This window comes from Dacryopinax primogenitus (genome assembly GCF_000292625.1).
Source record: "Dacryopinax primogenitus strain DJM-731 SS1 chromosome Unknown DACRYscaffold_9, whole genome shotgun sequence".
In the NCBI taxonomy this organism is placed as follows: Eukaryota; Fungi; Basidiomycota; class Dacrymycetes; order Dacrymycetales; family Dacrymycetaceae; genus Dacryopinax; species Dacryopinax primogenitus.
In genome coordinates this window covers 597,291-621,534 of record NW_024467206.1, presented here as the reverse complement: position 1 = coordinate 621,534, position 24,244 = coordinate 597,291, and the positions used below count along the sequence as shown (strand labels likewise).

General features: G+C 53.0%; 9 protein-coding genes across 9 annotated transcripts; 4 read left to right on the top strand and 5 right to left on the bottom strand.

Annotated features, from left to right (window-relative positions):
- Positions 1–202: 202 nt before the first annotated feature.
- On the top strand, positions 203–1,477 carry DACRYDRAFT_100136 (uncharacterized protein; the record flags this gene model as incomplete). The annotated part of the gene is made up of 1 exon (XM_040767427.1): positions 203–1,477. The coding sequence occupies one exon, from the start codon at positions 203–205 to the stop codon at positions 1,280–1,282; it is 1,080 nt and encodes a 359-aa protein (XP_040628744.1). The 3' UTR covers positions 1,283–1,477.
- A 121-nt stretch (positions 1,478–1,598) lies between these two features.
- On the top strand, positions 1,599–2,477 carry DACRYDRAFT_94841 (GAF domain-like protein; the record flags this gene model as incomplete). Its single annotated transcript, XM_040777248.1, has 4 exons — positions 1,599–1,611; positions 1,689–1,786; positions 1,839–1,932; positions 1,981–2,477. The coding sequence occupies 4 exons, from the start codon at positions 1,599–1,601 to the stop codon at positions 2,391–2,393; spliced, it is 618 nt and encodes a 205-aa protein (XP_040628743.1). The 3' UTR covers positions 2,394–2,477.
- Positions 2,478–2,551: 74 nt separating this feature from the next.
- Positions 2,552–4,115, bottom strand: DACRYDRAFT_22296 (EF-hand). Its single transcript, XM_040772731.1, has 4 exons — positions 3,535–4,115; positions 3,253–3,367; positions 3,069–3,193; positions 2,552–2,867 (listed from the first exon to the last, which is right to left on the bottom strand). The coding sequence occupies exons 1-4, from the start codon at positions 3,887–3,889 to the stop codon at positions 2,683–2,685; spliced, it is 780 nt and encodes a 259-aa protein (XP_040628742.1). The 5' UTR covers positions 3,890–4,115; the 3' UTR covers positions 2,552–2,682.
- Positions 4,116–4,485: 370 nt separating this feature from the next.
- On the bottom strand, positions 4,486–6,235 carry DACRYDRAFT_66798 (uncharacterized protein). Its single transcript, XM_040775827.1, has 3 exons — positions 6,103–6,235; positions 5,232–6,049; positions 4,486–5,175 (listed from the first exon to the last, which is right to left on the bottom strand). Exons 1-3 carry the CDS (start codon positions 6,127–6,129, stop codon positions 4,764–4,766), a joined length of 1,257 nt encoding a protein of 418 aa, XP_040628741.1. The 5' UTR covers positions 6,130–6,235; the 3' UTR covers positions 4,486–4,763.
- A 244-nt stretch (positions 6,236–6,479) lies between these two features.
- On the bottom strand, positions 6,480–8,884 carry DACRYDRAFT_79489 (urea transporter; the record flags this gene model as incomplete). Its single annotated transcript, XM_040776398.1, has 8 exons — positions 6,480–6,731; positions 6,786–7,043; positions 7,091–7,873; positions 7,923–8,094; positions 8,143–8,246; positions 8,299–8,554; positions 8,604–8,688; positions 8,743–8,884. The coding sequence occupies 8 exons, from the start codon at positions 8,882–8,884 to the stop codon at positions 6,480–6,482; spliced, it is 2,052 nt and encodes a 683-aa protein (XP_040628740.1).
- Positions 8,885–9,705: 821 nt separating this feature from the next.
- Positions 9,706–11,308, bottom strand: DACRYDRAFT_100134 (uncharacterized protein; the record flags this gene model as incomplete). Its single annotated transcript, XM_040767426.1, has 8 exons — positions 9,706–9,833; positions 9,886–10,074; positions 10,125–10,140; positions 10,193–10,440; positions 10,495–10,571; positions 10,626–10,635; positions 10,692–10,736; positions 10,787–11,308. The coding sequence occupies 8 exons, from the start codon at positions 11,306–11,308 to the stop codon at positions 9,771–9,773; spliced, it is 1,170 nt and encodes a 389-aa protein (XP_040628739.1). The 3' UTR covers positions 9,706–9,770.
- Positions 11,309–13,448: 2,140 nt separating this feature from the next.
- On the top strand, positions 13,449–17,394 carry DACRYDRAFT_22239 (general substrate transporter). The gene is made up of 6 exons (XM_040772730.1): positions 13,449–13,943; positions 14,004–14,054; positions 14,113–14,145; positions 14,201–14,916; positions 14,971–15,451; positions 15,497–17,394. Exon 6 carries the CDS (start codon positions 15,630–15,632, stop codon positions 17,271–17,273), a length of 1,644 nt encoding a protein of 547 aa, XP_040628738.1. The 5' UTR covers positions 13,449–13,943; positions 14,004–14,054; positions 14,113–14,145; positions 14,201–14,916; positions 14,971–15,451; positions 15,497–15,629; the 3' UTR covers positions 17,274–17,394.
- A 695-nt stretch (positions 17,395–18,089) lies between these two features.
- Positions 18,090–19,744, bottom strand: DACRYDRAFT_100132 (serum paraoxonase/arylesterase; the record flags this gene model as incomplete). The annotated part of the gene is made up of 8 exons (XM_040767425.1): positions 18,090–18,140; positions 18,190–18,271; positions 18,328–18,467; positions 18,536–18,589; positions 18,639–18,864; positions 18,935–19,413; positions 19,462–19,479; positions 19,537–19,744. The coding sequence occupies 8 exons, from the start codon at positions 19,742–19,744 to the stop codon at positions 18,103–18,105; spliced, it is 1,245 nt and encodes a 414-aa protein (XP_040628737.1). The 3' UTR covers positions 18,090–18,102.
- A 1,129-nt stretch (positions 19,745–20,873) lies between these two features.
- On the top strand, positions 20,874–22,158 carry DACRYDRAFT_22211 (uncharacterized protein; the record flags this gene model as incomplete). Its single annotated transcript, XM_040772729.1, has 4 exons — positions 20,874–21,238; positions 21,288–21,379; positions 21,428–21,735; positions 21,787–22,158. Coding segments are annotated over 3 exons (631 nt in total), but the record flags the coding sequence as incomplete, so codon positions are not given.
- Between the last annotated feature and the right edge of the window lie 2,086 nt (positions 22,159–24,244).

Below are 24,244 nucleotides of genomic sequence, written 5' to 3'. Positions count from 1 at the left end.
AGAGATACAACGGGTCACCATGAGGGGGTTATAAGTTGCGTCGAAACAGCACACCTGCCGACCACACCCTCCCTCGCTCGTTCACCCTCTTCCGGTTCAAGATCAACGCATTCGGTCACTCATTCTACTGACACTCTTCAACAACCCACACTCGTTACCTGTCGCGATTTTCTACTCCACCAACCCTAGAACAAGAAGAACCATGCAGCTCATCCTTGCTGCCCTCCTCCCCGCCGTTCTCGCCTTCCCTCTCCCTCACCATGAGCGTCAAACGCTTGCCCTCTCCCTCACCCCAGGTATAAGCCTCGACGCAGCAATCGCTCTCGATGCTGATGTCGATGTACAAGTAGCCCCGCGCATCGTTGAAGTCGATTCGCTCGATTCTGTTTACTCGCGCGATCTTGTTTCCGGCCTTGTCGGCACGCTCAGCAACACCGTCGGGGCCATGGTCAATACCGCCACCGGCCTGATTTCGGGCCTGGAGTCGGAGGCCGGACAGCTCATCCAACCTCCGTCCCCGTCTCGTCTGGAGGTGCATCCATCTCGCAGAGACATCGAGCGCGATATCGTCTCCACTCTGGAGAATGATGTGGCAGACCTACAGGCGGAGGCATCAGCTATCCTTGGTGACCTCGGCGTGCGGGATCTCTTGTCCCCCGTGGAGGGCGAGATCACCGCCGCCGTTGACGAAGTTTCCTCTCTTAGTGATAGTTTCGGTGTCCGCAACGACGAGATCCTCCCCCGCGACATGCTCGACAACCTCATCCACGACGCCGTTCTCGCCGCCTCACCCCTGCACGACCTCCTTCCTCTCAGCACGTACGAGAGCATTTCGGTGCTCACCGAGATCTCGAAGCAGGCCAAGCGCGACTTTCTCAAAGCCTTGTTGGGTACAGTGATGGGCCCTGTTGAGGGCACTGTTGAGTCTGCAGTCGGGACCGTCACCCAGTTGGCCGACGGCATTCTCGACGATGCAAGTGGTATCCTCGGCGCAAGAAACCCCGTCGGCGCTGCTGATCCTGCCCTTGAACCTGTTGTGAACCTGGCAGGCGGGTTAATTGGGGATGTAACCACCAATGTCGATGGTGCCCTGGATCCCGTCACACCCCTCCTAGATGGCGTCCTTGGCGAAGCCACCAATCTCCTTGACGTGAGGAATCCTCAGGCTGTCGCCGGCCTCCTCAAAGAAGTTACCGACTCTGTCCTTGGGACTGTTGGCGGCCTGGCAGGCGGATTGCTGGGCGAGGTCACCGACACCGTCGATAGCGCCGTAGTTGTTTGATGGGCACCGTTGGCACGGTAACTGGGACACTCGGTCAGGTCCTGCCACTCGATGATATCACGAACCTCGTGGACATCTAAAGATTGCCGATGTCATTCTTCCGACAAAAGTGCCGAATTCGTTCCTACCACTTTGATCAGTCCGAATCCCCCAACATTATTCAAGTATAATCACTGACCTTGTCCTATACCACATGCAAAAGCGTTGTAAAACAACTGTATTTGTATATCTGTACACAGAACGAGAAATGAATAGCCTATGTTTTTCTCGATCTTCCACACGTTGGTTGTTGTTCACGAGCCGACCCTATTGCGCAATGCCAAACACTGGTGTACCGAAGACGAAATATGTAACAATCTGCAAGCTATTCCGCCTTGCTTTCTCATCAACCGAATCACCATGGTAGAGGCCACCCGACTTCCCTCCAGCATCGCCAACAAAGCAGACTTCTACTCTCTCCTCTGTACGCAACTCCAAGCCCTCCTCGAGGGTGAGCGTTCCTGGGTCCGTCGTCCGTCCGTCCCTGCCTCCCCAGTCCCTGCTCACAAAGACGTAGATCACGAACCTGTCGAACGCTTCTGCCCTCCTGTTCTGGGCGTTTAGGGACTCAGAAACATGGGGTCAGGGAGAGGGAGCTGTAAACTGGTGTGGTACGTCTATCCCTCTTTTCCGCGTTTCCCAGCTTCCAACACCCACAGGCTTCTATCTCGACTCGCGATTATTCCCGCCTTCTCCCGCTGGGACTACTACTTCTTCCGGGGAGGAGAAACTCAAATCAGCAGGAAAAACTATCCTCAAGCTCGGACCGTTCCAAGGGCGCCCTGCCTGCCTGCTGATTCCCGCCCGACCAGGGGGAGGCCTCTGCTCCGCCTGCTGCCTTCAGCATCAGCCCGTCCTGGTACCAGACGTCCATGCCTACCCGGGTCATATACCCTGCGACGGGGAGACGAATTCCGAGGTTGTGGTGCCCCTTCTTTTGGGGAACAGGATACTGGGTGTGTTGGATCTGGATTGTTTGAGGATCGCGGGGTTTGAGCAGGAGGACGTGAGGGGGTTGGAGAGGGTTGCGGAGATTGTCGTGGGGGGGTGTGATTGGCCTGAGGGGAGGTAGTGGTGGGGATGGTTTGTCCGACATGCCCCAAGTCACAATCCCGATACGTTGTGGAAAGGCAGTTGAAGAATCTAGACTGACAACCTGGTACTTCCCCAACCTCTGTAAGCTAGTCTGGGCACGCTCCAAACGCACCCAGTCACACCATCAAATGAGAGCCATCGCATCAATAAATAATCAATTGGGGAATAACATGTTTTCCCCTACGTGTACACTCAAATCCTGTTTCCAAACCCGCGTTTCCCCAGGCAATAACTTACCCCCCAACCCTCACTCCCAGCAAGCTCACTCAAGGCGCAGTCAAAACAACACTCATAAACGTCTCGTAGTTCATCTGTACCCAGCCGTCCCTATCCTCGTCCATCCGCTGAAACGCGTCCGTAAGGTGCTTGACGACGACGCAGGCGCGGACAAACCGGTCGAACGTCATCCCCGGAAGAAGGTTCACGCGGGACTCGCCTCGCGGGAGAGAGGCTGCGTTGGCCGGGGGAGGGTGGGAAGTGGAAGTGGAATTGGTGGGCCGGAGAAGGTCTGCTGGGGGGAGGTCAACGGTTGGGGCTGCGTTTTTGGTGCAAAAGGGAGACACGTACTCAGCAGAAGGGACGATGGATGGAACAAGAGGAGAAAGAGGGACTGCATTAGCACGGGATGGATGGGCAGGAGAGACAGACGCACCGTATTTCACCTCCAGGAGACGGAGGATACGGGGCGTGAGTCGATAGCCGAATTGCTCGAGGGCGTTCTTGAGTTCCCGACCGTCGATGGACCCGGAACGGTCGGCGTCAAAATGCCGGAACACGCTGGGGAAGCGTTAGCAGGAATTCCTACATGGGGTAGGGAGGAGGGAAGGGAGACGGACTTCTGCCAATCACGGATATACTTCCAAAGACCTGCAAACTCGTCGAACGTGATCGTGCCGCTCCGGTCGACGTCGAAGAGCGTCATGAGCATCTTTACCGTGTCGAGGTCGAAGTCTGCGCACATATTGGGGTTAGCATGGTGCTGCACTGAGTTGGACAGGGAGAGGTGAGAAAGGGAAGGGGAAGGAGGGACAGGAGAGCACAGATAGGGGATACAGCACAGACGCTGGGTAATGAAGGCGTAGAACAGCCAAAAGATAGCAGAGAGGAAACAGACGCACTACTCCAATCCCCATTCAACAGCGCCTGCCTCAGTTCCTGGGCACTGATAGCCCCACTCTGATCGACGTCCACAGCGGTAAACCACTGCCAAAGCTGGGGGTCCGCACCGACCGGGGGTGGGGCACCCGACTGATACCCTCTTCCCCCCGTACGACCATATGCGTCCCTTCCCGCGGGCTGGTTGTACTGGTATTGCCCGGAATAGGCAGGGTTGGTGGATGGCCGACGGGCATGTTGTTGCTGCTGCTGATGTTGTGGGGGGTAGGCGGACATGTACTGACCGGGAGTGCCGTAGGGGGGTTGCTGGTATGCGCCTTGTGCGTAGGGCTGGTTATAAGGCTGTCCGTAGGACATTATGTTCGGTATTCTGTGTATTTATAGATGTATAGATAGGATATAAGTTTGTTCGTTGCCAGTTGGACAGTACTTTGTGCAAGTCGCAGTGATGGTGGTGGTAGCGAGAAAGGAGGGCGCGGAATGCACGTGTCACTGTGAGTAATAAGTGAGCTGGCTATAGTTCCAGATTGAGTTCCTTCCGAGTGGAAACGGGCGTGAAAAGAAAGAGGAAAATGTCGGATTTGTGGTCACGCGCTAAGTACTGGAAGAGTATTGCTTAGATGAGGGAGGGCGCTTCTCTCTTTCTCACTAGTATTCGTGCTGTGCCGCTAACCTCGTGGGTTGACAAGAGATGACTGGTTCATTGCTGATTGGTGATATAATGACTGCGGTGCTGTGCTGTGTCAAATCATATGCTTGGCTCCGTATAAACAGCATGGGAAAACAGCCATGATGCATTCCCACAAAGGGGTTCATTGTCATAGCACAGCCACGTATTACAATTGACGTCATCACAATCTCGTACACCACACCTTGTACCAGTAACTTACACCGTTCCTCGACTGCTGTATACAACATGCCCTCAGATCCACCTTGTCAAGCTCAAGGTACGCCCTCCTTCCCTTCCACCTCCAAGCACTAACCCTCGTAACACCCAGCCTGCGCTCTCCAATCCTGCATGCAGAAACATACCTACACTCCAGAGCGCTGTGCTGCCCACATGTTCCGCCTCTACGACTGCTGCGGGAAGATGTACGACGGGGCATTGGAGGTCGATTCCGTCAGGGGGGGAGGGGGGAAGGAAAGGGAGAGGGAGAGCACGGCCTGTCCGATGGAGAGCGTGACGCGTAGATGGTTGAGGGATCATCCTCAGCAGGATAACGGGGAACGATCATGAGCTCTTTTCCGGCTCAGGCTCAGGTTCCTCGCGCACCGTCTCTAGCCCTTTCCCGCTCTTTTTCTCCATCTCCTGCTCCTGTTCCAGACTCTTCAAGCCCCGCTCAAGCATCTCCCACACCCCTCTGCCTACTGCTTCCCCGCCCCAGTCACGGACGTCTTGAGGGGGGAGGACGACCCTGCATTCCCTATACAGCGCTCCTCCTTGTACGCGTTGCACGGGTGCAGGTACAGGTTGGGATGGGGAGTTGGAGGTGCCTGTTGATGGGGGTGAAGAGGATGTGGTCGAGCTTGCGGGAGGAAGGAAGGAGTGTGATGCCGGTGCGTATAGTGCGTAGAGGACGCTTTCAGCCGCCGCGCTCGGAGGTTTGAGCAAGAAGAACATCATTGGCCACAGTAGGATGTACCTATCCCAAAACATTATCAATCACTTCCATCAAGCCTTTGGTAAAGGAGGTCGTACCTCAGCTGACCGAGGAAAGTTGTACCAGGACCCAAGGCACCCAGGTATGGAGCAGCGATATCTGTCCTGCTAAACCCGGGGCATACAGCAACAGAGAGGATATTACTCCTCCTCCTGCTCCCCTTCCCCAACAACGGCGTCTCTCCATCAGTACCCTCAGAGGTCTTCTCCTCCTCACTGGGAGACGCCTCCGTAGGTTGAGGGACGAGCGCGTCCAGTACCCGCTGGAGGTGTACGCTCCATATGATACTGCGTAGACTGCGGATGCCTTCTTTCTGAAAGGATGATATCTTCCTGTCCTCCCCTTTCCCCTTCCCTTCTCTCGCCTTCCCCTTTCCCTCACCCTCCCCACTCGGAGGAAACAGCACCCCCGGAAACCCAGGGAAAGCCGCAGCATAGAAAGGGTTCACGACGTTGACGATCCTTATATCCCTGCCCTGAGCGCGCAAGAGCATAGGCAACAACAACGTCGAAAGGTGGAACTGGCCCAGTTCCTCGCGGCACGCTCCCTCCGGTTTGCCCCCTCCTTTCGAAAGAGCACTCGCCCATCCATACCCCCGCACAAGCACCAGTGCATCCACCCTCCCCTCCTCGCCCAGTGTCAGCGTCCTCCCAAACCTAGCCACAAACTCCCTCACACTCCCCCCGCTAGAGAGGTCGCATTCCGCAACATGGATCTCCCGGTTCTTGTGTGCTTCTTGCAGGACTGGGATGAGTAGCTGTGCGCTGGAGCTGAGGGTAGGCTCGAGCAGGATCAGGTGGGCGCCTTGCGCTGCTAGGGAATCGAGGATCGTCAGACCTAGGGGTGTGAGTCCACCCTAGGGGCAGTCAGTGACGTGCGTAGATGGGGAGGGAGGGAGGGAGGGCGTACGGTTATTAAGACTGTACGACCGTGCATATCCCTCAAACGGGTGTTGCTGGGTCCCCGAGAGTAGAGGTAGACGAGGATGAGGAACGTGAGGGTTAGCGCTAGGGGGAGGTAGAGCGAAGAGGGGAGGTAGTCGGTGAGGGTTAGCAAGAGGGGAACGGGCATCTTGTACTCTTGAGATAAAGTAGTGGTGGATACTACTAGGACTGCGATGGGATGGGTATTTTAGGTGGTTTGGGTGTTGGCCAACAAAGACGCGTGTAGGGTTCCAGGCTCGTGAATATTTCATGCCATTCCAAGAAGTAATACTATCCAACTGCCGTAACGACATCACAGGATCATAATAATGCGTTGCAGCCTTCTCTTTCCCTCCAAAAAAATCACACTACCGGCCCCTCCTCCGTCGGGTCCACATACTTGCCCGACCCAGGCTTGAACATATCCTTCACAATCCCCCGACAGACCATGGCAATCCCCAGCCTAGACTCCCAAAGTGGGTAGAGGACGACGATGAACGCGGCGATGAAGGCCCAGATGAAGCCTATGACTACCCAGGCTCCGAACCCGGATACGCCGTATACTACTGAGGAGCCGAAGAGGGAGAGGGGGATGATGATCACGAATATGAGCGTCTGGATTCCTGTCAGTACCAGTGTCATGGTAAAACAAAGTGGAGATGGTCGCACCAAGATGACCGAAGACCACGCGGCGAACCGGAAGGCTTTCTTTAGCCCGGCATGGCTCAGTTCCGCAGCGGAGGTGATGCCCGTCTTGTGTGCGGACTCGTAGGCGTGCTCTTTGTCTACTGGGACGGTCGTCTCACCGCCTTGTGCCTTCTTCTTCTCTGCGATCGAGCCTTCCTTTTCAACTTCGTATTCTGGTGTGATAGCCCCTTCGGGCTTGTTGAGTGCTCGTGTGAGATCAAAGTCAAAGTTCTCGGGAGCCTGGTTCCCAATCAGCCCCTGATCAGGCAAGAAAATGAAAGACGAACAATGAGCGACCAGACCACGGCGATGATGCCGCCAACAGCGATTGCGACCAAGTTACCTGTCAGCATAGGATAGTTACCCCCGCTTGTGACGACATTGATGACGTTGTCGTTTAGCTTGGCAGTGGCGACAAGCCAGGAGATGACTGCGAGTACGAGACCGGCGACGGCGCCGACTAAACAGCCAATCTTGTTCGCCTTGCTCCACGTGATGCATAATGCGATTGGTACGACTGCCGATCCGAGGAGAGTGCCCATGAACAAGTACAGCCAGCCCATCGACACCCCGATATAGAAGAAGATGAGGCCACAAAAGCCCATGACGACGGCAAAGAATACGACCATGTGATGGCCCATGTTAAGGATCTGACGCTCCGTCGCTGCGGGGTTTACGTAGCGTTTGTATACGTCGTATGTCAGGATTGAAGAGACAGCGATCAGCTCGGCAGACGTCGCGGATGTGACGGCAAGGAAGAGAAGGACGAGCATGGCCGCGGCGCCGGATTTGCCTAACAGGGCTGCAGCGGCGGTCGGTGCAGGAAGACCAGCGCTCACGTCCGCTGCGGAAAGCGGGAGCATGTCTGGGTCACCCTTGAGTGCGACAGCGGCGAGACCGAGAGTTGTCGCGAGACCGAAAGGGATGGAGAACCATGCCATGCCACCCAGTAAGTATGCTTTGACCGTAGTTTCTGGACGAGACGCAATAGCGCGCTGCCAGTAAGCTTGATCATTGAAGACAGTCGCAAAGTTGCCGATGATGTTGATCACACCAAAGATCAGACCGTTCTGAGGGGGATATTTAGTGTCGGTCTAAGGCCAATCAACCGTAGCTTACAAGGGAACGCATTGTCAGGTAAGATCCACCGGCATTCCCAGAAACAGGACTGGTGGCAGCGGCATTGGTAAGCAGTTCGTGCATCTTGCTGATACTTCCGATCTTGGGAGACGTTGCATAGACAGTGAACAAAAAGGTGAAGATGATGGCGAACAGAACGGTCGTGTGAGTACTGTGAGCGCGTCAGGCGGAAAGACGAGTAAGAAGCCCTTGAACTCACTAGTCACAGATGAGAGTCGAACGCATGCCGCCGACCACGACATAGATGGCAACACCGACAGGGATCAAGAAACAAGCCGCAAGGGTGTTCATGCCAGTCAGAGCCTAGTGCGTCGACGTTGGCTTCCACACTTCGCTAAGATATACAGAAACTTACTGTGACCGTCGCAGATCCTCCGAGAATGAGCATAGAAGACACGATGATGTTGGTCGCGAGACCAAAGAACATCAAGATGATGTGTGCCGTTGTTCCCCAGCGCACACCGACGATCTCGAGCCATGTATGCGCGTTTGGCGCATTCATCTTGAGCTTAGCAGCCAACATTGCGAACAGCAAGACTTGAATAGTCGCGCCTGACGCATACCACCATGGACCAGATATTCCATACTCGTAGGCAACAGCAGATGATTGCCTTAGCCAAGAATCAGCATCTGGATCACACTTTCGTGAGCAAGCCTTACAAAAGCGTCGCAGCCCATGTCCACGCGGAGACGATGCCGGCAGCGATGAGACCGGGTTTCACGCTTCGAGAGGCACTAGAAAACTCTGTGCATGATTATCAGCACCAAAAATTACCCATCATGGATGCCAGCAACGTACCTTCGGAGGTATTTGGTTTAAATGCGGTATATCGGCCCTGTATGGCAGTAATTCCCAGCATGAGCGCCGAGAAGAACAATCCGATCCCGACAACGACACCATAGCCCGCACCTTGCGGTAATACAGTTGCAGCAGAGCTCATAATAGCAAGACCGTAATAGACAACAACGCACTACTGCAAGGTCGAGCAAGTGTAATGACTTCCCCCCAGTTCGAGCACATGCTTATAACGCCCAAAATGCGGGGTCTGATGATTGCTCCACTGAGATGTATTTTCGGTAGTGGGCGCAAATCTTCGAATGAGGTGGTTTGTGGTTGGACAACTGCAGCGATAAGATACCAGCCCCATGCGAACTACGATATTATCGAATGAAGAACTTGGTCAAGATAGGAAGTCAAGAAGCAACCGCGTAGACTCTGCACACACGCGTCTTGCTGATGGAACCCTGTAAAGAAGCCAATCGGAGTCGCGGAACCGGATAGCCAACGGTGCACGCGACTCATTCGTCGGAGTTGTCGGCAGCCCCGGCGAAATACTTGCTGAGAATTCGCAACAACAGTTCATGTCTCGACCCCAAGACGGCTCCTGGGCGATTTGCGCGATCTGGCAGCCAATAGCTCCACCGAATCTGTGGCACAAACCGTTTCCCATAGGCATCCACCTGAGGGTCTTCGAACGCTGGCTATCTGAGTGGAGCATGTGGTTGATTATCGTGTTGCAGAAGCGCACAGCATCTTTCGCTGAACGTTATTCCTGCGTCACACGCACGGGGCAAACAATATCGGTACGATAAGCTCTCCAAGAGCGACATTCGCAAGTCAGGAACAGGAGCGAAAGTGGATATTAAGGGCGGATCAGTCTTGGCTGTCCGATTCCTAGATCGACCGCGGGCAGTCAATCATCAGAGTCCGAGACCTAGACAAAGCCGAGAAAAACAAGGAGATTTTGAAGGAGGGGAAGTTGATTGTTTCACATCGCATATTTCATCGTCTGCGGCGGTATCGCAGCCTGCTTGATCCGCACTTAATTATGCTGAGGGCTGACGTTCTGCAGTATCAACATATAAGCCAGAGCCCGGTTTATAGATGTCCTAAAGTGCGTGAGCACAGCGTGCAGGAGGGCAGTGCTTGAAACACGCTAACCTTGATAATCCCTCTCGCTACCATCGCAAGGCCGCCTCTGGACTCCCATAGTGGATAGAGGACGACTATGAATGCTGCCAAGAATGCCCAGACGAACCCGATAATCACCCATGCCCCGAATCCGTTTACGCTATAGACGATCGATGACCCAAAGAGAGACATCGGTATGATGATAACGAGAACAAGGGTCTGTCAGGAACAGGTAAGTTTCTAGACAAGCTATACTGACTCGTCCCTACAAGGATGACCGAAGACCTGGGACAGATTGAGCATATGGTCCCTTGACAAGTCGAGCGAGGCTGCTCACCAGGTAGCAAACCGATATGCCTTCGCCAATCCCGCACGGTTTAGCTCAGCGGCACCTGTGATACCTGTATTCTGCGCGGTCTCGTAGGCCTGCTCTTCTTCGACCTGCAGGGCTTTCTGTCGGCTTTCTCCCTCCTTCGACTTCTCGGGGAAAGGTCCTTCGTTTTCTGCCTCATCTGTGCTAGCGGTTCCGCATGGCTCAGGACAATTTATTGCTCTTGTGATGTCGAAGTCAAAATTCTCTGGCCACTGGGTTCAAGTCAGCTATACCTTTCCACCTGATTTGTTAAAGAACAGGTTCACAATGAGAGACCAGACTAGCGAAACGAGTCCCCCAACAGCGATTGAGACCAGATTTCCTGTTAGCATGGGGTAATTGCCTAAGCAGAAAGTCAGCTATACAAACAACATATGCGACAATGCGGAACGCTTACCGCCTGTGGTCTATCGCCTGTGAGATCAGCAAAATGTTACAAGCACGGCTCGCGATATGGGCGTACCACAACATTGATCACGTTGTTGTTGAGTTTGGCAGTCGTAACGAGCTACATCCTGTTAGCGAGTAATCGTTCTGTTTCAACTTACGAGAACCCACCCAGGAAATGATACCAAGAATCAAACCGAGGACAGCACCAACCATACATCCGGTCTTGTTGGCCTTACTCCAAGTTATGCACATCGCAATCGGAACAACCGCAGAGCCCAGCATGGCGCCCATAAAGAGATACAACCACCCCATAGAAATACCAATGTAGTAGAAAATAAGACCGCAAAAGCCCATGACAACAGCATAAAGCACCACCATCAAATGGCTCATATTGAGGATCTGTTTCTCGGTCGCATGAGGGTTGATATATCGCTTGTAGACATCGTAGGTCAACAAAGATGATACTGCGATTAATTCTGCGGATGTTGCAGAGGTAACCGCCAGAAACAAGAGAACGAGCACCGCTGCTGCGCCACCAGGCCCGAGTAAAGCAGCGGCAGCTGTTGGCGCTGGAAGGCCTGCGCTGACATCGGCTGCGCTCAGAGATCTCATATCCGGATCACCCCTCAGCGCAACTGCTGCCAGTCCTAGTGTTGTGGCCGGTCCAAAAGGGATCGAAAACCAAGCCATGCCACCAGGAGATAGGCTTTGACTGTAGTGTCCGGCCTAGACGCGATGGCTCGCTGCCAGTAGGCTTGGTCGTTGAAAACGGTCGCAAAGTTGCCGATGATATTTATTACGCCAAAAATCAAGCCGTTCTGATCATGTCAGCGCCATTTATTGTTCGGAAATGAGGCCATACCAAAGAGCGCATTGTCAGGTAGGAACCGCCGGCGTTTCCAGAAACAGGATTATTTGCTGCTGCTATCGTGAGAAGCTCGTGCATCTTCGAGATGCTTCCAATCTTTGGTGACGTGGCATATACGCTGAACAAGAATGTGAAGATGATAGCAAACAGAATGCTCGTATGTGTGCTGAAGGATTGTTAGTGCCTATCGACGACACAATAGCAAGGTTGCTGACTAGTCGCAGATAAGGGTAGAACGCATGCCACCGACTACGACGTATATTGCGACGCCTGCCGGTATGAGGAAGCATGCCGCGATGGTGTTCATCCCGGTCAACGACTAACAGCAATTTCCGTCAAATTTCTGCCATATCGTTCCAATGACCCCGAAACTCACGGTAACAGTCGCCGACCCCCCGAGAATAAGCATGGATGAGATGATAATATTGGTAGCCAGGCCAAGAACATCAGTATGAGATGTGCGGTCGTTCCCCATCGGACACCGACGATCTCCAGCCATGTATGCGCGTTTGGTGCGTTCATCTTTAGCTTGGCGGCGAGCATGGCGAACAACAGGACTTGGACTGTTGCGCCGGATGCGTACCACCATGGTCCAGAAATGCCGTAGTCATACGCTACGGCTGACGATTGCCTTGTATATGCGTGTCAGCTTGTGCGCATTCGGCTCTACGAATACACACAAAAGGGTTGCTGCCCATGTCCAGGCTGAGACGATCCCTGCGGCAATCAGGCCCGGCTTCACGCTTCTTGAAGCGCTTGAGAACTCTATGAAAATGGTGAGAAACACTGGTATCCCAATGCAAGACTCTCCTTTACCCTCAGCATTACTCGGCTTAAAGGAAGTATATCGGCCCTACACAGCGGTGATGCCTAACATCAAGGCCGAAAAGAATAGGTCGATCCCGACGACGACGCCATACCCGGCGCCCTGGGGCAGGACGGTGAGAGTTGTGGTGCTCATGACGTCGAGAACCAGGAAGCAAAAAACAGCGGGTGTCGTCGTATCCAAATAGCGCCTGCATACCGCAGATCACTATATAGGTTTGGCAGAGGGAGCATCGTATATCCTATCTCTGACCAGGGAGCTCCAAGGCAGAAGAGCAGGATGAGATAGCAGACCGGACTAAGCTGAAACGATAACACTGAGGACCCAGCCTAGTCATTTCGATGATAACGCGTAGTGGGAGGTCGGATTGCAACAGGACAGAAGCCAGCGGCGATGTGTTGGCTGTTGGGACAAGTTCCGTACCACAGCGATGTGCTGTCAAAGGGCAAGGGCCACCTAGGCGCTATACTGCTCCGGCTCTCCCGGGCGTAAACTGATGAAGCAATTCTTCAACAATTCGAATTCTCTAGCGCAACGGATGTCTACTAGAGGATGTCGACTTGCATCATCTGCACATCCGGTTAAACAAGAGCATCAAACGGAGTGGTGAGATACGAACATTCTCTTTCCTCTTGCCCCACACGCTCCGTTTCCTGTCCCGTGCACCAATCGCGTAGTTCAAGGATCGCTCATCTCTGATAAACTTCCTGCTGAGCCTGCATGAAGGAGCAGGCCAAGTACATGGCGAACTCGTCATGAGGTGATCGAGTGACGGTTTGTGACTGATGGACAAGTCATTTCGGTCTCGCTAAGCAATCCAATCCATAGGGGATCCGCTGTGCCCAGACGAGTGATATTAGTTACATGATAGCATAGTACAAGATGATGGGGAACGAACTGGGGAGAAACCCCGGTCTTTTCCTCCGGTCCGCACAACCGTGAGTGGCGTACGCCCCCGCCTTGTCTTACGTCCTTCCCACCACCTCCACACGTCCATCCGCCCACCGACACTACATTGCAAATGTCGGGACTGTTGGATGATTGGCTTGGCCAGCATTTGATGGGTTTTGTATTTTCCGAATCGCTAGTCTCTTTTCGGTAAGGATTTGCCGTCGTCGATTTGTGCGGTTGAGTCGGTGTCGCTCCGATCTTCTGCCACCGCTGAACACGACACAAGGTCGGTCTCACGGAACCGAAACATTCGAGGAATAGAAATTGGAATTGAGCTGTGCGCTTTGCTCCCCCACGGACGAGGTGCGGAATGAAGAAAGAAAGAAAACTGCCGCCACACCATGTCAACATGGTTCTATGAATGCTACCGGGGACGGCAGGCAATTAGACTATGATGGGGGGGAACGCCCATCAGGGGAATGCTTCGTTCCCCTACCCACATACATCTGCTCCATCTGCTTCGCGTAATAATCCCCGGGCGGCCTCGTGTCCTCAAGCCATGGCTCAATGGCATAAGGCTGGTTCAGCCCGTTCCTTTCCAAATGCGCGCGCATCTCTGCCTCAGTTGCGTGCAGATGGACCGAATCGACCTTGGATGCATCGCCGCCCTTTGCAGCAATCATCCGCTCAAGTTCCTCCGGGATACGGGAGCCCTTGAGCTGGTAGTTGCGCGGATAGTACGTCTTGCGCTCCCTCGTGATGTGCCAGTCGGGGAGAGACTTGACACCGAGATTATTCAGGATAACCTGCTCGACAAGGGAGTAGTCGGAGGGATCCTCCCGATTGAAGTTGTAAGGCTCCTTGCCGTTGACATGCGGGTTGGTGATGATGCGTGGTTCGCGAATGTAGTTCTTGCCAACACAATGGGGCTACATCACATACGTGAGCGAAATAATAAGATGGATGATGCAACAGAACTCACCAGATGTCCGTGCAGAATAACGACATCACCCTTCTTCCCCACAATCTGTGCGAATTTCTTGCACTGGGGGATGTGGGCGTAGAACGTATCCTTCTTGTAAGGCCATTCGATGCCCTCGGGACGGTCGTGCAAATACTTGACAATGCTAGCAAGCCCATCTTCGGCGACCCAGGTTCCTCCTCCGCCGGGTTTGATATCGGTGAAGAGACAGATGACGGTGAGCATGTTTCCGGACGAGTCCAGGAATTGGCGATACCAATCGTTGTCGGTGTGCCAGCCTTTGAGCTCCTGCGGCGGGATTGGATGCTATGCACACGAGAAACGATTAGTGAAATGTTGCCAAGACGTGGGTGAATCACCCACGTCAGACGAGTTGTTACTGGAACCCGCGTTGAAAATGAACTGATCTCCTTGGTAGCGCTCTCGGACGAGGCCAACACGATCAATCCCTCCAACAATATCCACTAGTAAAACGATCAGAATATGATTTCCGCCATCATCAGCAAGTCAGCATACGGATAGCATTCCACGCCTTGGGCATTATGACCTCATTGAGCACCTCCCTATGCCTCGGCATGGCGACGTCCTCATACTTCCAGGTTGTAGGGTCGTTAGGGTCACCGGGAAGTCTGATCCAGAAGTCCTCAAGCCATTTGTCGATCCATTCCGGCTCCATGCCACCTTGAATCTGGAGCCAGCCATGCTCCAGGAAATGCTGGCGCTGTTCTGGTGTGAGGACCTTGTACTCGATGGGCATGATGTTGATGAGAGCTTAATGCTTGCAGTGGGCGGTATCAAGGCTGATCCAACTTACCTATATACAATTGGAAAGCGGACCAGACGTCCGAAACTCGGAGTGGAGAATAGGGTTGCCGGTGCCGCCTCCCGGCGGGAATTCTCTCTCCACATCCGCACGGCCCCGCCGGTGCCGGTGATCGTGTGCTATCTGGCGACTATCTCACCAAACAAGGTATCGGTTCCTGCCCGCCTTAGTGGGCGTATGCCCGTGGCTTGGAATCACGGAACTCAACTGAATTGAAACCGGAACAATTAAATGTAACCGACCCCTCCACCGGATTCACGCTCACGTCTTTCAGCATGCCGACCACCCTCCACAAAGGCCGCCCACCCCTCCACAGGCGTTTCCTTTTACAGAACGAAGCACGAGACCTTCTCGGGTCGCCCCGCATTCTAAATCGGACCGAAGTGTGGAGAAGGGTCCGGTCTAAAACGGCAATGTGGGGAGAGGATTCGTCGAATGTTCCTGTCAGCATGTCTAAAATTGTCTAAATGTCTCTGACTGGAATCTAGCTTCCTGTACCCCTTTTTGCCGGTTTCGACGGATTATAAGGATTGCCTCGTGCCACATCGTAACTTCTCTGTGCGGTCGCCCCTTCGCCTTCTCTCACCTCCGCCACATTCTTCATTACCACGTCCCTCCAACATGGTTCACCACACATCTGGTGCACACGGTCTTACCTACGATGGTCTCCTCTTGTCCGACGTATTGCCCAAACGCAAGGGATGGTGGAACTATTGGTACTTGTGGCGGCTCAACCTCGCACTGTTGAGCTCTGTCGTGTCCCAAGCCACCGGCGGTTACGACGGCTCACTCTTGAACGGTCTGCAATCCCTCCCCCTCTGGACCGACTACTTTGGCCATCCGGCTGGAGCCCGACTTGGTGCTTTGAACGTCGGTATCTCTATCGGTCAAAGCGCTGCAACCCTCTTTGCCGGCTACGCATGCGACAAGTTTGGTCGCCGCATTCCCCTCGGTATTGGTTGCATTATCGTCGTCATTGGTTCCATCGTCGGTGCCGCAAGTACCAACTTTGGCATGTTCTTGGGTGCACGTATCCTCGTCGGCTTTGGAGATGGCCTTTGCCAGGTTGCCAGTCCCACTATGCTCGCCGAACTCGCCCATCCCAGTCAGCGTGCGCAGATTCAGACGATGTATGCGCCCTCTTACCCGCTTGGTGGCATTATCGCTGCTTGGACGACATACGCGACCTACACCTACACCACGACGTGGAGTTGGCGTCTTCCGCTCGCCCTTCAAGGAGTTTTCGCCCTTCTCCAATTCTTCGCTCTGTTGAGCTGCCCCGAATCGCCCCGTTGGTTGATTGCCACCGGTCAGCGTGAGAAGGCCATCGAGGTGCTTGTCAAGTTCCACGCGAATGGAGATACGGAGTCGCCTTTGGTCAGGTTTGAGCTGGCCGAAATTGACGCTCAAATCGAGAGCGATAGCATGTCCAAGGCATATTCGTGGTCGGAGTTCTTCAAGACAAAGGGCACCCGTCGCCGCTTCTACATGATGTTGTTCTTCCCCTTGGCTCGCCAATTCACCGGTTCCAACCTCATTTCCTACTTCCTGCCTCTCGTCTTGAACAGCGCAGGCATTACGAACAGCAAGACCCAACTTCTTATCAACGGCGGAGTCAACATCTGCGCGTGGGTTTTCGCCATGTCGACTTTCCTTTACGTCGATAAGTTCGGTCGCCGCCCCGTTCTCATCATCCCGATGGCCCTCTGCACTGTTGCCCTGGTCATTTGGACCATTTTGTCGGCACTTATCATCGAGTCCAACTACACCAAGCCTGGTCTCGGGTACGGTGTGGTTGTGATGGTCTTCTGGTTCCAAGGCTGGATTCACATCTTCGATGCTGCCGCCGAGCCGTACATTCAGGAGATGTCCACTTTCGCTCTCCGCTCCAAGATTGTCGTCATGTGGCAGTTCGGTCAGCAAGTTGTTGGCTACATCAGCTCGTTCGCGAATCCCGTGGCCATGGTCAGCTTGGGGTGGAAGTACATCCTGCTCTACGTTTGCCTTGATGTGGTCTACATCATTGTCATGTACCTGTTCTTCCCCGAGACGAAGGGGCTGTCTCTGGAGGAGTGCGCACTGCTCTTCGATGGTATCGACAAGCAGCACGAGGTGGAGGTCGCGTTTGCCGAGCTTGGCAAAGCGCACGGAGGTCACACCACCGAGGCAGACCTTATCGCAGGTGCCAGGGGTCTCGAGCTTGCCGGGGGAAAGGGCAGCTCAGAGCATGTCGAGTTCACCAAGGGGTTGGAGGCGAACGTGTAAAACGAAAGGGTCCCCCGGATTTTCTTCGCAGTTTTTTGGACAGAGACCCTTCATTCACCTCTCTGCGTACAGCACTGTACTACCGTACTGCACTGCTCTAAATGCTAGTTATGACACTTTTATTATTATTGTGGTTGTTTTGACAAACACCTGAGGTCAGCGGCGCAACTTCGACCCGCCACCAACGAAAGACTGTGGGAATCCTTATGGTTAACTGTTCCAAAATCACCTGAGCTCAGCGGCACATCTTCGGCCCGGGGTCGCATCACTTTGCCATCACTGAACGAGAGAAACAAACCGATCACAAATCAGACCGTCACTGAGACATCGGGGCCCCCCTAAGCTGTCATGGAGCCCCGCCGAGCTAGTCTTCAAGGGTGCTGCCTCAGGGGCGAAAATCGCGCATGTTCCACTTTTGTGGCGAGACACGGGCTAGGAACCGAGACTGAGCCTGCGATTGGTCAGTTGGCATCGAGGCGAACGGAGGCGTACTCAACCAAGCTTGGATCGCGAAGTCAACTAAAGACGTTGATTGTCATCTTTCGGCGTGTTCCGCGCTGGATGGCCTCTTGTCATTGGTTACCGCACCGAGCAACCGCCTACCTCCACACCTTCTTCGAAGGATCAGCTGCTTCGCGAAGCCGAAGTATCACCGTGGCGGACCGTCAGAACCGGAGCAACCAGGCAACCGGAAAAATATCGGCTGCTTAGGACCCTTTGTAGCCACTCGATCACGTTCTTACGGAAGTACGCGAACAAGGGGTGGGAATGCGGTATGATTCGGGCAAGCTGCTCACAAATATTCTCTTGATTATTATCGACTTGATATTCAAAGGGTACACACGGTCAAATAACGAGCAATATGACCTGCGTGAAGCTTCAACGAGAAAAAATGGCTGAGTGAACCTCGGCGCACCATGCAAGAACAGCTTCCTCCCTTTCATCCAGTACTCCACGGTCGTAACCCCATTCGCTCGCCTTCCATCATCTGCAAAGAACTTGATATCCACATGAGCAGTCGATTCTCAATTCGATGAGTCAGGAGAGGACTTACGAGCTCGGCAGCGTACTTGCTCTTCGCCTCTGGGTCGTGCAGCGCACTCTGGTTGACGTGAATACGGTGCACGCCAGACGGTGAAAGGCCTTTGCCCCCGGCCTCAAAGTGATGCTTCCAATCGGTTACCCGAGGTATCGCTAGGGGTAGGAAGACAGACATTAGGTACTGCCTTCTGTGTACATAGATTGATGGGGGAAAGACGCACTCGCAACGAAGATATCTCCATTCTCGTCCACACTCAGATTATCCTCATATCGATCTACTTTGATCAGCCACCCAACGCTTGATCAACATCCGGCTTTACTCACTTAAAGGTATCCGATCCACCTCCTTCAGCTCGCCCGTTCGCACTTCTTCAAAAGCTACCACGTCGCCCGCGTAGCTCACAGATACCCACACCTTGCCGTCCCGTCCACGAGCGAGGCCGTTCGGCCCGGACAGAGGCGGAGACGCAACACTACAACCGGAGGTGACGTGACAGAATCCGACATAACCGAAGCCATATGGAAGGCCGAGGCGCATTGCTGATCGCGACTACCGAGCCGAAGGCACAGTCGCCGTCAGCCTCCTGCATTTTCTTGTGAAGGAGAAACATAAGCCGCACCAGACCAAGTTTTTCGCCGTACTCATTGGAAAAGTACACCCATTCGCCCGTCGGCCCACCGAGGACATCATTCGGCGTTTTGATCACCCTCCCACCGTCTTCGATCGTCCGAACCCACTGCAGGCGTTCCTCGCCCACCTTCAACTTCAGGACTTCGATGACGCTATCTGCGCCTTTTTCACGCGCTCCGCCTTCGCGTGGAATACGATGGTTCACTGCGTACACCCACAGCCAACCCTCTTCACCCTCCGCCGGAACGAGTGAAAACCCATGCATGCTTATCCCCATACCCGGATAAGGGTAGCCTTCGATCTCGAGCTTTGTCACGGTGCCTGTGGAGGGCTGGTAGGTGAAGAAGCTATCAGTAGCAGACCGCTTCGAAGAGTCAAGATGATCCATGAAGGGAGTCCAACCTAGTCGGGACTCTAGGGAGGAGCATGCGAGGTAGAGGGTGTTGCTGGGCGAGTGCCAGATCACCTCTGATTGATGTTAGCGCGTCCATTCGCATCAGTGCGGTTCTCGCGTACTTTCACATGAGTCGAGCCCTGCCAACCATGTCAGTCAACAGAGTTCAGGCATAGAAAAACCAGGATATAGCGCACCCTCGATCTCTTCACACCTCCCATTGTTGAAGCTCTCCGCATACCTCCAAGGTACCATGCCAAATCTCGACATTAACGGACTGAGCCATGTGAACCACGCAGCGCCTCCCAAAGCAAACAGGAGTACGCCGACTGTGGCGACGCCGGCAATGGAGGGATCACGTTGTATGGGCTGAAGGGGAGTGGACAGCTTCGCTTTGGGCGGCATTTTGTAAATGAGACCTCTGGAGTTGAATGGATCGTTCGGGGAAGGGATCGGCGATTAGCGTGCTGTTCGGCACCGATCGGCTGATGTCACGCTGCTTCCGCCCACAATGTACACGATAGTAACTTTTGTTCTCTCCATCAGAGTCGACTCCTCAAATTCTACGTTGCACTGTAGCTATAGAGACATGGCAGATCAGCCTCTCGACAGGGTTTCAATGGATTGTAGAACTGGAAGCCAAACAAAATGTCCCACGTGGTATAAGACTTGGTTTTTCATTGCACCGTGTCGTCTCAGACTGCTCTCTCTCCTGTAACGTCCTGGTATCCAGTGTCAAACCTTGCTGTCTACGAGCTGTTTGTTTGCCAAGTTCTAGTAATTCTCGTTCAGCTTTCGGGACTCGAGCGCTGCTTTGTTGCTTACTATTCCTCGCGTTCTAACTGCTGGTCAACTCTTCCCTCTCTTGTATCGACACCCCGCCCCTGCGACATAGCTTACTGTCTCAAAGGGCTTTGATGTCTCAACGCATCCTCCCAGCAGCTAGAAAACCCACCGACTCTCATTTTGCGCAATCTCCCCACCAGCACCCAACTCACGATGGACCGAACCCATCTATGCTCTCCTCGACTCACTCTCTCACCTCCTCCAGACTCAATTCTCTACTCCTCAAGTTCCCCGAGGCTCCCCATTTCTCACCAGCGCCTCTCCCCTGTGGATCGTTCGTTTTGACTGGCACAAGAGGAGACTCGCACACCGCAGATGCGGACGTGGCGCAGTCTACGCCTTCGTATCTGCTCCAGTCAGTCTCCTCCGGCTCCAACAATTCCTGGATACATGTCCCCCCCGAATCGAACACTATCAGCTCGCATCCTCCGACCCCCGGTGATGCGCGTTCCTCGATCCCAACACCTCGTAACGTACCCGAACCATCTCATCCTTTGAACTCAGTGGAATCCTTTGGTCTGTTCGTCTCAGCTCCAGATATCGGCCAAAAAATCCAAGCAACCCCCTCTCTCACACCCAGCTACTCCAGTTCCGCCTCTGGATCAAGAGAAGAGCAAGACACCTCAGAGCCGTCTGAACATGGGGAGGATTGTCCCCTCATCCCACCCGGATCCGGGGATACCACCCTCATGCCAATCGAAGATGCCCGCGCTGAAGTAATCTCGGTCGCTTCCTCCCACTCTGGGAGTCCCGCACTCCCTCCTTTGAATCTCCTCATTCCTGGACTGCGCCCAGCATGGGAAGCTCATCCCTTTGCGTCGATGCTCTCTGCCGACCAACACTATATTACAACGGACGATGAGCGGGTTCTGGACGAGCTAAGCGCTGCTTCCCGCGCTGCGCGTGCCCCGCTTCCGAGAACGAAACTAGGTGCTAGGGGTGGTGGCAATTCCTCTGTGCAAGTGCGGAAGGACGCGGAAGTGCCGGTATCCGGGGAAAGGTCGAGGGAGATCATGTGCCAGTCGGGAGTGCTAGATTTCACCGTAATTCGAGGTAGGCATGCGGTTAAGGAGTGCATGCAGCTGACATATATGAGCGACAGATCAACCCAAGCTCATTCTCCAGCTGCGACTGACAAATCACAGCAATAACAAGCCCACTGCTTTCAAGCTATACCATTCTGCTAATGAAGAGGTAAGTAGTCTACATCGTGATTAATAGAAGGCTGATGGACTTCCCTAGCAACGCAAAAAACTGAAAGTCGAACACAACTGTTTCCCTACACATATGCTCGATCAGTATTCACGCATAATTTCTCTCTCCCCTCGGGTTGGTGTCATTCATCCTATGTGCACGGCCGACATCACCGGTAGGTTGATAACTTCACCTCTGGAAGCATGTCTAATAAGGAGATAGTGCAACTTAAGCTCAGGAACGTTGAACCCGAATTTCTCGAATTCCTCGGCCGGACATCGACGATCGAAGTCCGGACTTTGCTACTCAACCCTACGAAGAAGCGTAAATGGAGCGATTCCTCCCTGAAAAAGATCGTACGTCTCTTCTTGTCAATAAATTCCGGCAGATGATGGATGAGATATCAGTTCAATGACAAGACCCACCGCATTGCGGCCACAAAACAAGGGATCCCGTTCTACTTGCCTTCGCTAGACTACGAACCCTCTCTGGCCCCTCACCACCCAAGTTCCAGCCTTGATTCTGATTCGGATGTCATCGAAGATATCCAAGAAACACGAAGAATGCCGACTGCGACAGAGATATCCCGCAGGAAAGACCACTTGTTGAGGGAAACAGCAGAGGCGGATCGCGTGCTGTTGTCGAGGCTCCAGGCACTTGCCGATGCCGACATCCCTTCTCATATCACGATGGCTCAGGTCAACACTCCGCCGCGTACTAAGGAACGAGCGAAGACGTCTCAAACGTATTTCTATTCGACAGCTTTGTTGTGTGTTGTTGCGATTTTTGCAGGAATCGTCCTTCAAATGATGAGGGAGCGAGAACCGGTTGAGAGACACTGGTCGGAGTATTAACTGTAAATAACCAAGCTACTGAGGCTATAACGACTTATAATGATTTCCTACAATAATGAAATATGTTGATGTCAAACTCAACCGGCCGGTAGCTCCCGATGAAAGATTGGTATTCTACGACATACTATCCTGGACAAAGTGATGAAGCAACAGTAGCGGAGGCAAAAGGTCCTGGCATATCCTGCCTATAGGGTCCTTTCACGGGGTCATCCTGGGCTTGTCCTGACTTCTATGAGTATGTACCTGGTCTTTGCAGCTTCTAATGGTATCTACCCATGTCTACCTGCTTCTATTGGATATTCCTGCATATACTGCCTTTTCTCAGAAGCCTGCCAGATCTGAAATATCCCCCATCTCACACAGCTACAATATCAAGGCAGTATGATTGGCATCTTTGACATGAATAATGAGGGATTGCTTGGGGCATTTTGGGACCAAACTTTTGGGATGGAGGCTAACCACCACAAAACTTTTTTGCATCCACCCCATCTGGGCTTGAGCAAGATTAGACAGGAGTAAGCAGGCTCTTGTGAGTATCTCCCATTCTGTGAGGGCAACAGAATCTAGCAAGGCTGATGAATCGAGAACTCTGAACAGAGATAAGAAGAGATTGAAAGGAGATTTGGGAGAATTGACAGATAGTCCAGAAAGTCAGGGGGTTTAGGGGTTTAGTGAGGATCAAAGCAGAGGTTTTGAAATCAGATAAATTCCAGACAGTTAAGCAGAGGCCAAAGAGTTGAAAGGTATCTGAGAGCAACAGAAAGCTATCAAAACAATACAAACTGATGACTAGAAATGTTTGATCATGGCAATTTCTTGAAGACATCAGATCTAAAGGGAAGTGGTAATGGGCAGAGGCAGGATTATATACTAGAGGGGTGGAAGTAATATGGAAGCAAAGAAAGTGGCTTGGGAACTGTACAGCTACAAATTGTTCTTTCAGGAGTCTTTGGCATGCAGATCGAGGGTGGTTGGGTGTTTTGAGTAGGGATCAGTGAGTCAGAAGGTTTTGGAGGGTTTGGGGGTTCAAAATATGTGCCTTGGTTGAACTGGGATTGACTGTGAGTTGACAGTGGATCAAAATTGGGTGTCCCCTGACACATTCCTCTCCCAATCTCTGTGTTCTTCAACTATCAATGACCTCACCTCCTTACTCTCCCAGTGACTTTGCACTACTATGCTATGCATGTACTGCCAGGAAAACACATTGTTGGCACCATCTCTTGCAACAAGTCTGGGGGTCACTTTTATTGCTATGAGACTGAAAAGAATGCAGTAAGTCTGGGCAGTTTACCACACTTTCTTTTGTCACCAGCCTATTCAGGACTGCATCCAGCACATGTCCTGGTGCTTGGAGATAGGTCCTCATAATGATCATGAGGCCAATCCTCATGGATTGTGAGTTCAGTTTCTCAAAACATGACTTTGGGACTGATCTTTGCACAGAACTGCACTTCAAGGCACTAGCTTTGTCTACACTTGATTTATTGACTATACCAGACAGGGGATGACAGTTATGATCCTGTCTGCTTAAATGCTTAGTGATGAGGAGGGGTAGTGGGAGGAATATCATTATGCTTCTTCCCTTATATTTGGGCTTCTATGTATATCATGCTGACACTTATATCCATCATGTCATAATCATCCCTTCCCAGAACACAGCTTTTGGCCTGCCAAACAATCCTAAGATTGATCTCAGGTGAGTATGTCTCAAACCATAGTAACATCCTGCTGAATGTATCCAAGCATGCTTCAGCAAGTGTATGAAGAATACAACTTACTGGCAAGTATTTCACCAGCTATCAGTCATGAACTTCAGTGCTGAACAACCCCACCTTTGGTGGGGTGTGTCAGACTTGGTTATTTGGACCCTTGGAGACAGTTGCATGGCACTACAGACCCTCACAATGCAGACAATGCACCCCAGTGATAGGGCAACACAGGCTGACTAAGTCTGCTCACCTAAGAGTGCCAAGAGTCTAAGCAGGCAACAAGGAAGTGGAGTAGACCT